The following is a 13,523-nucleotide window of genomic DNA, read 5'->3' on the forward strand; positions in this document are numbered from 1 at the left end:
GGGACGGGTGAGGTGGAGTCTTTGGAGTGTGCAACTGGAAGGCTCCTCCGTGCCGCAAGCCAACGCAGTGGTGCACTAGACGCCGACTTGGTCCTGGTTACCTGCGCTAGCATCGTCACGTGGTGGTGGCGGCGACAGCACTCACTGTCGACGAAATTCCTCTTGCAGTTTGTATGGCCAACGACGTTACCACGTTAAGTTCGAGATCATTTGATAAGTTCGATTGCTGCCATGAGCTCGACGCCGGAGACAAGCGCGTTGGCTGTGGCGCCGCCAGCCCCGCGCGTGGCGCGCGTCGTGGAAGAGACGATCCCCAAGCCGGTTGAGGCGCACGACGAGAGCGAGACGAAGGAGCTACCGCTGACAGAGTGCGTCGAGTTCCGGCCCGACGACGAGGTGCGCTGCCATTCTCGCGCATCGCTGCTTGCTCATGGCACCGCGGATAGGAGATCTACCATGTGGGCACGGCCGGCCTCAAGGCGCGCGTGCTCGACGGTCTCGAGGCCATGGTCCAGCTGCGCGTACGCAGCGTCGGCTTGCGTGCGTCGACGTCATGTTGTCGTAGGAGCTGCACGTGCGGTCCAACTTGCTCTACAAGATGACGGGCATCGAGTCGCTCGTGAACCTCACGCATCTCGAGCTGTACGACAACCAGATCAAGAAGATGGTGGGTCTCGAGAAGCTCGTCAAGTTGCGCGGTACGACGACCTTTGCACCTGACCTCGATCGTCACCAGGCATCTGGCCTCATAGTGCTCGACCTCTCGTTCAACGAGATCCGGTCCATCCCCGACCTTAGCCACTTGACGCAGCTGGAGGAGCTGTACGTGGCCAACAACAAGCTCACGCACATCACCGGCATTGCCAACCTGCGCACGCTCGTCAAGCTCGACCTCGGCGCCAACCGCATCCGCACGATCGAAGGCCTCGAGGGCCTCGAGAACCTCGAGCAGCTCTGGCTCGGAAAGAACAAGATCACGGCGATTCAGGTACACGAGCACGGACGCGTCTGCTGCTGATCGGGACGTAGGGCCTCGATGCGCTCGCCAAGCTCCGCGTCATGAGCATCCAGAGCAACCGGCTGCTCGCGATCGACAACTTGAGCGCCAACGTCGCTCTCGAAGAGCTCTATCTGAGCCACAATGGTATCGAGGCGCTCGCGAACCTTGGTCATCTCGTACGCATCTTTGCTGTCATGCGATGCCACAGAGCACTGCGTAGACCAAGCTCACGATCCTCGACGTGGGCGCCAACCGCATCAAGAGCATCCCGCCCATGGGTGCGAACGTGGCCCTCGAAGACCTCTGGCTCAACGACAACGAGATCAGCTCGTTTGACGACATTCAGCACTTGGCGTCCAACTCCAAGCTCGAGACACTCTACCTCGAGCGCAACCCGCTCGCATCGTACGACCTACGACGCGCCGTCGGACTCGACACGAGAGTATGCGTAGGGACTTTGAGTACCGTCTCAAGATCCAAGGTGCGCTCGCCAGTGTGCAGCAAATCGACGCGACGCCGGTGGTGCGCCGCCAAGGGTGATCGAAGTGGCGACATCAACCAAGGGGATAAGACACCATTCTTAGTACATGTCCTTGCCATTACGCAGTATTCGATGCAGTTGGTTGCATGTATATAGTAGAGAGATCGTCGTACCATGATGGGGTACTTTGCTCTTCTTGCGCTTCGTCCAAGCGAGCGCAGCGAATGTGCAAAGTGGTGGAGGCGGTACATGGACTGTACCGTTTGATTTCGTATTTTTGAAAAAGACGGTATATATACAGCCATTAAACGGAATTTTGAATTGGCACAATGGAGCTAAAACGGCTGACGACCACCGTCGACGATGCCGAGGTGCGCCTGCGGGACCTCGTGGCCTCGCGGACGACAGCGGACGCCGCCGAAGAGGCCCGCGTTGCCCAACGCGCTGCACTCCATGCGCTGCTACGCCTTCTTGACGACGACATTGGTATCAAGATGGACAAGTTTATGGAGCGGCTGGCGTGGGCCGACCCAGTGACAAACGAGCCACGGTACGGCCCGGTCATGCAAGACAAGGTCGCCGCACGAGCATGTTTCGATCGGTCCTCTGATGTCGGCGTTAGATCCGAGCAGTGCATGCGCGCGTCGAAGCGCTACGCGGGCAACTGGTCGAGATCCGCGACGACGTCGAGACCGATGGCGTCGCGATGGCCGAGCGCCTCGAGCAGCGCCGCCTCGACGAGCAGCGCCGCGCCGACGAGGCAGCTCGCGAAGCCCTCGACGCTGCGGCGAAGGCGGCTGCGCTCGCCCACGAGGCCGAACAAGAGCGCATCCAAGCCGAGGCTGCGGCCAAGGCGCGCGAGGTCGAGCGCCTCGCGATCGCTGCTCAAAAGGTTCGCGACGAGCGCGCGCGCAAGGCGGCCGAGGAGGAGGCGCGGATCGAAGCGGAGCGGGCGGCGCTTGCCGCGCTGCAGAAGCGCGTTGTCGTCGGTCTCGACGGTCTCACGCCTGCGTTGGCGACGCTGCATGCCCACATTCGGGAGCTGCCGAACGCGAGTGCACAATGGCGCCAGACGCTAAGCACGCTGCATGTGTTTCTCCAGCACATTTGCAGCGCGCCGGACAATGCTGTGTTTCGCCAGATCAAAGAGTCGAACCCGTTCTTCATGGCCGACGTCGGGCAGTTTCCTGGCGGCCGCGACGCGCTCCTTGCGATGGGCTTTGCCCTCGTCCAGCAAGACGGTGTCGGCGTCTACCTCATGGAAGTACGCAGCACAACGACTATGGACGCGGCTATAACTACTCGTGACTAGGAGCCCGACCTCGCTGCCGACATGGACAAGTGGAGCGACTGGTTTGATGCACTCAAGAGCATGCGCGACTTTGTCGAGACTTTGCTAGCGCAGCCGCTCCCGTCGGTATTTCCATACTAATATGTTGCTCCAGTCGGTCCGTCGGTATTTCCGTACTAATATGTTGCTCCAGTCGGTATCGAACCACGGGCTGATCGGCTTCACGCGACTGACGCAGTCGAGAGGTTCGAAGGACAAGTGCGAGCTCGGCTGCCAAGGGTAGAGCCGTATTGGCTTGGTTCCACCACGCAGCACACGGTCACATGTGCTCCCCGAATGGGTATACCAAGCATTTTGCACACAACGAGTCGGACCTTAGCTTATATACGAAACCCGCCGGCCGGGAGGAGGTCGATGTTCTTGGCCTTCATCGCTTGCTTGAGTGGGAAGGTATTCTTGACGCCTCTGGCTTCGGCGGCCGCAAGCACCTGTGACGCGTACTGCGTATAGAGCTCTTGCTCGGTCGACTGGGAGATCTTGATGGTTTCTTCGGCCAAAATCTGCGCCGCCCGCTCCTCCTAGCATAGCAATTACGCTATGTGGCATGGTGTAGGTAGCGGGAGGTACCATGTCGAGGCTCCGCTTGGCGTGCGCCTGCGTCTGCTGCAGCGCTGCGAGCTTCATGTTGTCCAGTCGGCGCTCGTTCTCTTCGTGAACCAACGCTTGCTCGACACTGCGGTTGTACTCGGCCCACTGCATCATTTGCTCTTTTGCGGCCGCGCGCTCCTCCTCTTTGGCCCGCGCCTTCTCGCTCAGCTGGTGCGCGCGGCTGTGGTCGATGGCGCGCTTCTGCGCAGCGCGGCGGTCGGCTCGGTGCTTGAGCTCCGTGTCTTCCTTGAGTCGCACCTCCTTCTTCTGGTTTTCGAGCCGCGCCTCGGACTTTTGCTCGACCTTGAGCAAGTTCGCCGTCGCCTACAAGGATCTTTCGAGAGGTCTATCGTGAAATTTAAGAAACGTACGAGGTCGATCATCCGCATCTTTTGCGCCGTCTTGCGCTCCTCTTTTTGGCGCTGCAACGCCTCGCGCTTGGCGACTCGCGCCTCCTTCTTCTGCGCGTCTTCTTCGCGCTTGAGGTCCTCTTGGTACTCGAGCTCCTTTTCCCGCGCCCGCAATGCCTTGAGGCGCTCGTTGGCGAGTCGCGTGTCTTCGGAAGCTTGTTTCGACTTGCGCTTCCGCGCCGCCTCGGCCTCGTCTTCGTCGCGGTTGTCCTGCTCGGCCTTGGCCTTGATCCGCTCGCCGTCTCGCTTTTCTTCGCGGAGCGTCGCGATAAAGTTGGTTTTGTACTCGTCGAGCTGGGTCTTCTGGATGGCCGCCAGCGCGAGCGACTGGGCGTGGCGCCGGGCCTCGTCGGCCGCCTTCTTGGCGTCCGCGTCTGCGAGCTGCGTGCGCTCGAGCGCGATCCATTGGTCTTCGACGCGCTTGTCCATGGCAGCGAGCGCCGCTTTCTCAGCGAGTTGAAACTCACGGTCGGCGAGCACATCATTGAGCAGCTCTTTCGACCGCAGCGTCTTCATCTTGTCGGTTTGCTCGTACAAGAGCCGGTTGGCGCGCTCGATCTGGCGCGTCCGCGCTTCTATCTGAAGGCGCGCCTCTTCCATGTCGACCTTGCGGCGCTCGTCCTCTTCGCGGTCTTCCTTGTCCTTTTTCCAGTTCTCCTTCTTGCGCCGCATGGCCTCGAGCGTGTTGGGCCACTTGTTGGTGCGCGTCTGAGAGAGCTCGCGCAGCTGCGCGCGCTTCGCCTCGCGGTTGGTCACCTCGGGCTCGGACACATTGCGCAGGATCCGCGCCAGGTCCGCCTCCGTGATCGTCACCGGCATCGCGGTTGTGCGAGTGACCTAAAATTAGCGATCTAAAGTGGATTCGCGCAAGGCCATTGGCGCAAACGCTCCGTCCTGGGCCAATCGGACGGCAACGTGACTGAAATGACGCTGTATTTTGACCAATCCACGGGCACGTAGGCGTTTCGAGCATCGACCTGCACATGCTGGACCGTCCCTGCCAGGCAACGTATTAGCTATAGTGGCTGAACGCTCGATTCTCGACTACGACGTGACTCCTCTTTGTTCAACAACTACGGTAGCTGCGACTACTCCTGCGACTAGATCCATAGGCCAAAATATTCTAGTAGCATGCTGCTTGACGACACCATGTCACCATGAGCAAAGGTGCTTCCGTAGCGACGGTGTACGCTAGCCAGGGCAAAAGGCATTTGATGGCTGGACTGCTGCTACCAACATGTGATACATCATGAACGTATTTGGCGGTCGACGGATTTAGTGTTGACCGTAGCCCGTTTCAGCTTGAAAGTTGCATGCGACGATGATGCTCTTTGGCGGCCGCCTCTCGGGCGTCAAGCCACCCCGGGAGCCAACGCCCGAGGTGCCATCGCCAGTTGCTATCGCACCGGCGCTGCCGACGCCCCATACGGACCTCATTGCGCGGCTCACCGACCATGAATTACGCCTCTTAGATGAGCTCGACCGCACGCGCCTCAAGCTCGAAACCGAGATGAAGCTCAAAGACAAAGACAGGCGGCGGAAGCCGTCGACCAACCAGCATGAGCTGCCCGTGAAAGACCGACTGGACATGCTTCCGATCTTGACCAACACGGGCGACACGCCGTTCGAGGTCGGGCTTCACAAGGGCGCGCACGTTCTACCAGTGTTCCGACTGCCACCCGTGCATCGCGCAGTAACACCAAGCGCACCGCCGTCCGTCCTTGCAGCCAGTGACGTTGCTGATGACAGCGAGACGCCGTCGCACGTACTCGCAGACGACGAGCGCGCGGCAGCGATGGAGGCGCTTGGGTTGACGCCCGAAGAGTTTGATGCGCTCGAGCAAACTGCGTCCTTGTCCTCGTCCTCACCGAGTCCGATCGTGTCCAAGGCTATGACAGTGGCGCGACGCCAGCGAGCCAAGTTGCCGCTGCTGCACAAGCACAAGCGCCGTGGCCGTGAGACGCGCGAGACGCTGCAGAGTGAGCTCACAGCCGCCTTGCGACGGGTGCAGTCGTTCACAACGCTCGTCAAGCAGGACCTCGTGCACGCTCAGCAAATCTGCCCCGTCCAGAGCATCCGCGGCGAGGTCTGTCACTTCGTCTTGTCGTTCAACACGCTTTACATCGCGCCGTCTAGCTCTTTGTGAAAAAGTGGGGGCTCGCCAAGATCAACGCCATCTGCACACAGCTGCTCCACGCCAAGATGCAAGCTGCGTTCGTCCGGTCGCTATTCCATCGTTGCCGCCAAGGCTTAATGGGAGGGGCTAGGTGGGTGACGGTCTCGGCGTTCCTCAAGCAGCAGCAAGCCCGTACGGTGCTCCTTCAGTTCAAAGGCTCCCGCCGCCTCGACCTCTTCTTCACCAATTGGACGCGGCGTCGCGTCGCCAACGCGTGGGCAACGTGGATCGCCGTGCTACACGCCGAAGACGCGCAGCTCCAAGCCGAACAGGAAGCTGACGCCGTCCTCGTCCTGCAACGCGCGTGGCGGTACAGCATACACCTTCGATCACTTCACTTCTTATGCATATGAGTAGCAACTACCACAGCCGGTTCCTCTACAACGCCTTCCGCGCCGAGCGCAAGCGCCGCAAGCGACACCACGCAGCGTGCAAGATCCAGGCCTTTGCCCGCGGCGCCTACGCGCGCGCGAACTCCAAGCAGCTCGTGCGCACGATGCGCGAGAACATGGCCGCGACGGCGCTGCAGGCCCGGGCGCGGGGCTTTCTACTGCGCAAATCACTCCATGCGGCGCAGGCGGCGCGGGCTCAATTCCGCGCCGCGCGCCAGATACAGGCGCTGGCGCGTGGCCGTCAAGCGCGGGCCCGCGCCCGCGCCATCCATGTGCACCGAACACGGGTCGCAGCCGCGCGTATCCTCCAGCGACGGTACCGCGGGCGACTGCACAAGGTCAAGTACATTCGCGCCATGATCGAGCGCGAGCAGCGGCGCCACGTCATTCGTATCCAGGTACCGATTTGGGTCCTGGCGCAAAGCCCCAATGACGGCAATGGCTAGCGCATCTACCGCGGGTTTGCAGCCCGGCTCTATGTGCGCGAGATGCGCGAGCGCCGGCGACTGCACCTGCAGCTCCAGCACGCATCTGCGCTCAAGCTCCAAGCCGTGTACCGCGGGCATCGGTACCGCCTCCTTGTCAGCGATGTTGAGAACACAATCGCTTGTATAGCGGTCGGCTCGCGACGCAGTTTCAATCGGAAGCGCGTGCAGCCGTGCGTAGCCGCCAAGCAAAAGCGGCCACGCGCATCCAGGCGCTGTATCGCCAGCGCCAGGCCGCGCGGGTCGTGGCAGCGCAGAAAGCCGCTCGCCTCGAGAAATTTGTGGCGCAGGCGCGCGAGTGGACGCAGTTTTGGTCCGACGATGCGGGCGCCTTCTTCTTCTACCACAACAGCGTACGCTCGAAATCTCGTCTGCGGTTCGGTTGCAACGCGGTGTCTAGACGGGCGACGCGATCTGGGAGCCACCCGAAGGCGGGTACACCAAGGCCGACGGCCGCGACCTCGTGCTCCAGGACGGCCGCGTCCTTTTAGATCCCGCGATCGCGGCGCAGGAAGCCGCGGCCCAAGAAGCCCAAGCGCTCCTCGAGCTCGAATTGCAGCGCGCGGCCGAGGAGGCCGAGCTCGATGATGCGCTTTGCGTCGAGTGTGACAACGCCGACGCGTCACGTCGCTGCACGCAGTGCGAAGACGTGTTTTGCGACGCATGTTATGACCGGACGCACGGTGGTGGGAAGCGAGCGCTCCACACGTGGACGGCGATGGGGCCCACGAAATGCGTCGAGTGCGAGAAGCTCAAGGCGACGCGGTGGTGCGACGCGTGCGGCGACCCGTACTGCCTCGGCTGCTACAACATCATCCACGCCAAAGGCAAGAAGGCGGCCCACGCGTGGATCGACATGGGCACGTACAAGCGGCAGCAAGCCAACGAGAAGCAGAGCGCGCTCGTTCTCGCGATGCTGCAGCAGCAAGCCGGCGGCATGGTCGAGGACCCGCAGATGTACAACGAGTACCTCCAGTCGGCCGATTACGCCTATGTTAACCAAGGCATTGCCCACGGCGCGAGCAATGACGACGACCCATGGATGACGGCTGTCGATGAGACGACTGGCCAAACGTACTACTACAATAGCATCACGGGCGAGACGCAGTGGGCCACCTAGCGTCGCGAAGCCTTTGGTAGCTAATACTCTTATTCAGTCGGCCAATCAGTCAGTCAGTCAATCAGTCAGTCAGTCAAACAGTCAGTCAGTCAATCCGTCAGTCAGTCAATCCGTCAATCAGTCAGTCAGTCAGTCAGTCAGTAGTCAATCAGTCAGTCAGTGTATGTTTGCGTTTGACAAGTGACGTCAGAGCGAGACGATGGAGGTTGCTTGAGGTACACGTAATGGGACGCATCAGCAACACAAGCACATCACTGCCCGTGACCATGTGCCTCATCAACAACAACGTTATTCATGCAAGCTATCCATGTTGAAAGCTCGTCAAGTTCTTGTCGCGACAAGTTGAAATTACTGTGCACGACCGACTTCGAGAAATTTACAGTCGAGGGCGAGCTCGGGGCCAAGCGTGACGCCCGGAAGAATGTGGCGCTCGAGCTCACCGCCTTCTTCAAAGTTGCCGGGCCAGTAAAAGCTCGGTGGCACGTCCTTCTGGAGCCACCCCACGTGCATGAGCGCGGCCGCGACGAGCTCGGAGCAAAAGTATTTGGTCGTTTTCTCTTCCTTTTCGACTTTGGACCGGTTGAGGATGCCAAAGATGCTGTACGCGTTGCCTTCGACGCCGAGCACAAACTCTTGGATCTTGGCGAGCGTCGTCGGCGACCGATGCGCGAGCACCCGGCGCGCGACAATGGCGTTTGTGACCTCGCGCCCGTACGCCTGCAGTCGCGCTTTCTATTTAGTTGAGCATGACTCTCCTAGTTCAATCTGTGACTAAACGCTCACGAGCGCATAGACTTGGATGCCTTCGCCAGTCGCCTCGAGGAGCGAGAGCAGCGGCGGCGTCGACCCTGGCACAACGATCGCGGCGTGGTCGTACCGCGCACCGGTAATCTACGTACACGCATGCGGTGCCAGCTTGGTGCGACCGGCGACGCTACCTATACCAAGAGACATGTGAGTGATCGGCCGTGGAAGCGACACAAGACGACCTTGCGCTGCACTTTGCTCGCACCAAAGCGCGTCTTGAAGAGGATAATGTCGCCGTAGCTCAAGCACGCGTGGACGGCCGAGACATGCAAGACGCTTCGGACAACCTCGCGGTTCCGGGCCATCGAGACCACTACAACGCGCGCCGACGAAGAAAGTAGAAGGCATCGAGGCAGAGATAATACCACCGAGAAACGTCATGACGTGGACGTTTTGTGCGAGGCCGGGCAGCGCGACAACGTCTTGGAGGTACGCCTGCAGCTTGCGCTGGCGCTTGCTGACGAACGAGCCTTTCTTGGGCGTGATCGCCTTCTTCTTTGGCAGGGGCGGAAGGTACGCGCGGTAGGGCGCCACGTCATTTTTGATTGCGTCATCCAGCGCGAGAAAGTCCTGAAACCGGTGGACGACTGTCCACTTGACGTCGTTGTACTCGACTTGGATCGTGTACGTCTACGCAATGTATACATAGTCGGGCGAGGAAGATTAGGGTTGACGGCATACCGTGTAGAGCTTTTGCGAGAGGTCGCTGACCTTGTTGGCGTTGCCCGTGATCTCGACCTGGAGCGGTGGCGGCGGCATGGCTTGCACGGGGCGGAGCGAGAGATGCACCGTCTCGGACGCAGTCTCGAGCTTCATGTCGAGGTAGTAGCACAGCGGTTTATCTTCGTTGCGCAGCCACACGTCTAGAACAACAGGGTGTTTGCATCAACTTGATACATTCCTCATGGTCGACCGACCGCGTATCGCATCCGGCAAGACGAGCACGAACGAGGTGGCGTCGTCTTGGGTGAGGTCGCGCAGTGTCGCGTCGGCGGCGATCACGTCCGCCTGCGCTGCGTCAGTTCACGGCGACAGACGGAACGTACGTCGAGGCTGTGTACAATCTTGTGCTTGAGCTTCCCGAGTGCCTCCTTCTTGAGCGCATCGACGTGCGTGGTTCTCAAGCTGTCGTCGTCGAGCGCAATGGGTGCGACGAAGCTATATCCGCGCATGTGAATGCTTCCCAATGCCAGAAAGAGCGTCGTACCGGCCGTGCGCCCTCGTCTCCATCTCGACGTGCACGATCGTCAGAATGCGCGGCCGGTCCCGCACAGGGCGCTGGGCGCATGTATATGGGTGAAACTGAGTGTGGAGGAAGCTACCTTGGGCCCTACGACGAGTTTCTTGAGGCTCGCGGGCAGATCGTCCGTCTCCGAGAGGCTGTCGTCGTCGGCCGACGAGTGCGCTTCCGAGTCGCTGTCGGCAAACCGCACAAAGGCTGGCGGGTCCGGCATCGGCGAGTGCGCCGCTTGGAAGAGAAGCTTGCCATTCTCCGCGAGGTACGCGCGCTTGGCATCCACGAGGCACCGGATCCAGCCATCGCGCTCGTCTTGTGAGGCCACGCAGGCGTCGATGGCGGCGCTGCCAGCGACGGTAATGCGAAACACCCACGGGCTCGGGCCGCCGAGGCCAGGCTCAACGCGCACGACTTGCTTGGTCGCGAGCCAGAGAGCCTGCGTGTGGTCGACCACGCGGTCAGCGTACATCTTGACCCAGCAACGCTGCCACTCGGCGTGGCCATCGCGTCGGTACACGAGCTCGCCACGGCGCAGCACGACGTCGGCCATGACCGAGATCTTGTTGGGTCTTTTTAGTCAGCCTCGCACCCACGACCGCAACATTACAATCCCACTTGAACAAGGTGCCAACAGTTGGTCATATAATAATAATAATTGCACAGCAATAAATAATAAAATATGGTACCCACCGCCACCGACACCGTCGCATCTCCGAATAGCAGGCGTCCTCGCTTGCTCGCCCTTGGGCAGCCCAAGCGGCTGGAGACATACCCGCCATCGCCCAAGGTCCAAGGTCCACAGGCTCGATCGCGTCTCTACTAGCGCCATACGGATACGATGCAGCAAACGAGCAGTGGTTTGCACAGGAGCTCCTACACATTTTGGTCGTCACGCATTTTGATTGGAGAGAACGCGTTCTATTTGGGCAATGGGCGCGATACGATTGGCTGAAAAGTTGCGTTTGTTCAGTGCGTCGCCAGATTGGGCGAGGGATCCATCCGGACGACCACGTGGTCTTTAGGAAGTGACGCAGCTGGTCGTGGCCGTCGGTCATTTGGAGTCGAGGGCCAAGGAAGGATGAACTACCACCCGCAGGGCGCCGCGCCGCCGCCGATGGTCCATGGCCCGCCACGGACCATGATGCCAAGCAATGCTCCGCAAGGCGTCGCCGTCATGAACGGTACCGTGCGCAAGCTCCTGCGCCAGACCATGGGCGACCAGATCGAGTACGTCACGTCCATCCCGCAAGTCCGCTCCTTTGTCGCGGCTGTCGACTCGTTCTGCCAGACGACCGAGAGTCTCGCCTCGCTCGGCAAGTCGCTCTACGCGTCGGGCTCGGTCGTCTTTGTCGTCGACAAGAGCATGCGCGTGATCCTCTGGAACGACACGGCGGTTGCGCTTACGGGCTTTACGCGGGATGAAGTCGCGGGCCGCAACTTCCTCGACCTCCCGGGCCTCGTGCCCGTCTCGTCCAGCTCGATGCTCGAGCAAGCGCTCTTTAGCTTTATGGACGGCGCCAACGGCTCGCGCGCGCCGCTTGAGGTCTCGCTGTTCGCCAAAGCCGGCCACGAGCTGCGCTTGCTCTGCGAATGCACACCGCTTGTCGGCAACCCTGCGGGGCCCGGTATGCTCGTCGTCGCCCAAGACCTCGCCATGTACGACAACGTCAAGACGCAGCGCGAAATGGCGGCCCTCGCCGAGACGCCTGCGCTGCATGCGATGCCCTCGGCCGCCCAACAAGGTAGCCACCGTACGAATTCCTTCTCATTCAGCAACGTCCATTAGCGCCGCCGACGAACCCGATCGTCGCCCGCAACCCGAACCCAGGCCGAGGCACGTCGGCGCTCACAGGCTGGGACGAGATTGCTCCACACTACCAGATCGAGACGGTCCTCGGCCAAGGCAGCTACGGCCAAGTCGTGCGCTGCAAGCACCTGGTACCACACCAAGCTCTACGACCTCGTTCTTAGCCTCTCTCATGCTGTCTTCGTAGCCGACAGGGGACGTGGTCGCGATCAAGAAGATTCAAAATGTCTTTTCCGACCCGATTGATGCCAAGCGCATTCTGCGCGAGCTCTGCATCCTTCGGCAGCTCAAGCACCGCAACATTGTCCAGGTACGTGGTTTGAGACAGGGCGACGTTTCTAGTCTTTGTACTAGATTCGCGAAATTCTGTGTCCGTCGGATCTGACGTCGTTCCAGAACCTCTACGTTGTGTTTGAGTTTCTCCCGTCCGACTTGGAGAAGCTACTGCATTCGCCGCAGTTTTTAACCGCCGAGCACATTCGCTGGCTTCTGCTGGACCTGCTCAAGGCGCTCAAGTACATGCACTCGGCGTCGATCGTCCACCGCGACCTCAAGCCCGCCAACGTGCTCCTCAACCTCTCGCCTGTCGCGATCAAGATTTGCGACTTTGGCCTGGCTCGTACGATTGCAAACCCAACGTCGATTCCGGCATCGTCAACGTCGTCGACCTCGAAGCGCAAGCGTGATGCAAGTCCGACGGGCGCCGCGGCCAAGAAGAAGATCCAGCGACAGCTCACGGAGCACGTGGTCACGCGATGGTACCGTGCGCCCGAGATCATCTTCCGGGACCACGACTACTCGACCGGCATCGACGTGTGGAGCGTCGGCTGCATCTTTGCCGAGCTGCTCTCGATGCAAAAGACGTCGGTGCCATCGCACTTCAACCGCGAGCCGCTGTTTCCGGGCGTGAGCTGCTTCCCGCTGAGTCCTGGTGCGAGCCAGATGGCGCTGCCCCAAGACAGCCAAGACCAGCTCAACACGATTCTACGTGTGCTCGGGAGCATGGCCGACGACGACATCGCCGAGGTCGCTGACCCGGACGTGCGTTTCTACCTCCGGTCGCTCCCGCATCAGTCGCCCAAGAGCTTCTCCGAGCTGTACCCGGGCGCCGAGCCCGACGCGATCGACCTCTTGCACAAGATGCTGCACATGAACCCGCGCAAGCGAGCGAGTGTTGAGGACGCACTCAACCACCCGTACCTCGGGAGCATTCGATCGATCGAAGAAGAGGACGTGATTGCTGCGTACGGCATTGAACTCGAGTTTGATCTGCGCCCAGGCACGCTCTCGATCGCCGACATCCGCAAGCTCATGGCCGCCGAGATCGGCTACTACCACCCGCAGACGCAGCAGCCCAACACCCGGGCGCGCCACTAAGAATCATCACCATCATCCGCTCGCTCGCCTCATCGACCGAAGACGCTGTCGCGCAGGATATCTAAACCGTACAACCCTACACCGTCCACGCCTGTCTCTACCTCGTCTCGTCGATTCTTCCTAGTACGATGAACCTCGTCCTCGAGCTTTGCATGAAAGCCAGGGTATAGAGCTGTACATAAGCCAACGGCGGCAGCACAGGACAGAGTCTCGATAGGCCATGCTGACGAGTCCGACGTGGCATTTCTGCATCCCGTGTCGATGGGTCACGAACCGGTCTCCAGAGTCTTCG

At 60.7% G+C, this 13,523-nt stretch overlaps 6 protein-coding genes across 7 annotated transcripts; 4 read left to right on the top strand and 2 right to left on the bottom strand.

Moving 5' to 3' along the window:
- Window positions 1-224: 224 nt before the first annotated feature.
- SDRG_12616 (hypothetical protein) lies at window positions 225-1,606 on the top strand. The gene is made up of 7 exons (XM_008618691.1): window positions 225-396; window positions 447-521; window positions 566-698; window positions 753-988; window positions 1,030-1,176; window positions 1,221-1,405; window positions 1,453-1,606. Exons 1-7 carry the CDS (start codon window positions 232-234, stop codon window positions 1,538-1,540), a joined length of 1,029 nt encoding a protein of 342 aa, XP_008616913.1. The 5' UTR covers window positions 225-231; the 3' UTR covers window positions 1,541-1,606.
- Window positions 1,607-1,796: 190 nt separating this feature from the next.
- SDRG_12617 lies at window positions 1,797-3,136 on the top strand. 2 transcript variants are annotated; one of them, XM_008618692.1, is made up of 4 exons: window positions 1,797-2,056; window positions 2,104-2,745; window positions 2,794-2,898; window positions 2,966-3,136. In XM_008618692.1, exons 1-4 carry the CDS (start codon window positions 1,811-1,813, stop codon window positions 3,053-3,055), a joined length of 1,083 nt encoding a protein of 360 aa, XP_008616914.1. In that variant the 5' UTR covers window positions 1,797-1,810; the 3' UTR covers window positions 3,056-3,136. The 2 variants fall into 2 exon arrangements, with proteins under 2 accessions (XP_008616914.1, XP_008616915.1); XM_008618693.1 differs by having other exon boundaries at window positions 2,794-2,969.
- On the bottom strand, window positions 3,105-4,663 carry SDRG_12618 (hypothetical protein). Its single transcript, XM_008618694.1, has 3 exons — window positions 3,792-4,663; window positions 3,400-3,744; window positions 3,105-3,350 (listed from the first exon to the last, which is right to left on the bottom strand). The coding sequence occupies exons 1-3, from the start codon at window positions 4,647-4,649 to the stop codon at window positions 3,153-3,155; spliced, it is 1,401 nt and encodes a 466-aa protein (XP_008616916.1). The 5' UTR covers window positions 4,650-4,663; the 3' UTR covers window positions 3,105-3,152.
- Window positions 4,664-5,133: 470 nt separating this feature from the next.
- Window positions 5,134-8,059, top strand: SDRG_12619 (hypothetical protein). Its single transcript, XM_008618695.1, has 7 exons — window positions 5,134-5,916; window positions 5,967-6,052; window positions 6,098-6,316; window positions 6,364-6,796; window positions 6,845-6,966; window positions 7,014-7,236; window positions 7,284-8,059. The coding sequence occupies exons 1-7, from the start codon at window positions 5,152-5,154 to the stop codon at window positions 8,001-8,003; spliced, it is 2,568 nt and encodes an 855-aa protein (XP_008616917.1). The 5' UTR covers window positions 5,134-5,151; the 3' UTR covers window positions 8,004-8,059.
- Window positions 8,060-8,277: 218 nt separating this feature from the next.
- SDRG_12620 (hypothetical protein) lies at window positions 8,278-10,646 on the bottom strand. The gene is made up of 9 exons (XM_008618696.1): window positions 10,133-10,646; window positions 10,018-10,088; window positions 9,857-9,968; window positions 9,728-9,818; window positions 9,492-9,673; window positions 9,176-9,440; window positions 8,993-9,123; window positions 8,787-8,894; window positions 8,278-8,735 (listed from the first exon to the last, which is right to left on the bottom strand). The coding sequence occupies exons 1-9, from the start codon at window positions 10,595-10,597 to the stop codon at window positions 8,352-8,354; spliced, it is 1,809 nt and encodes a 602-aa protein (XP_008616918.1). The 5' UTR covers window positions 10,598-10,646; the 3' UTR covers window positions 8,278-8,351.
- Window positions 10,647-11,109: 463 nt separating this feature from the next.
- On the top strand, window positions 11,110-13,416 carry SDRG_12621 (CMGC/MAPK protein kinase). The gene is made up of 4 exons (XM_008618697.1): window positions 11,110-11,789; window positions 11,834-11,985; window positions 12,042-12,164; window positions 12,209-13,416. The coding sequence occupies exons 1-4, from the start codon at window positions 11,126-11,128 to the stop codon at window positions 13,229-13,231; spliced, it is 1,962 nt and encodes a 653-aa protein (XP_008616919.1). The 5' UTR covers window positions 11,110-11,125; the 3' UTR covers window positions 13,232-13,416.
- The last annotated feature ends 107 nt before the right edge of the window (window positions 13,417-13,523 follow it).

Source organism: Saprolegnia diclina, assembly GCF_000281045.1.
Source record: "Saprolegnia diclina VS20 unplaced genomic scaffold supercont1.51, whole genome shotgun sequence".
Lineage (NCBI taxonomy): Eukaryota > Oomycota > Saprolegniomycetes > Saprolegniales > Saprolegniaceae > Saprolegnia > Saprolegnia diclina.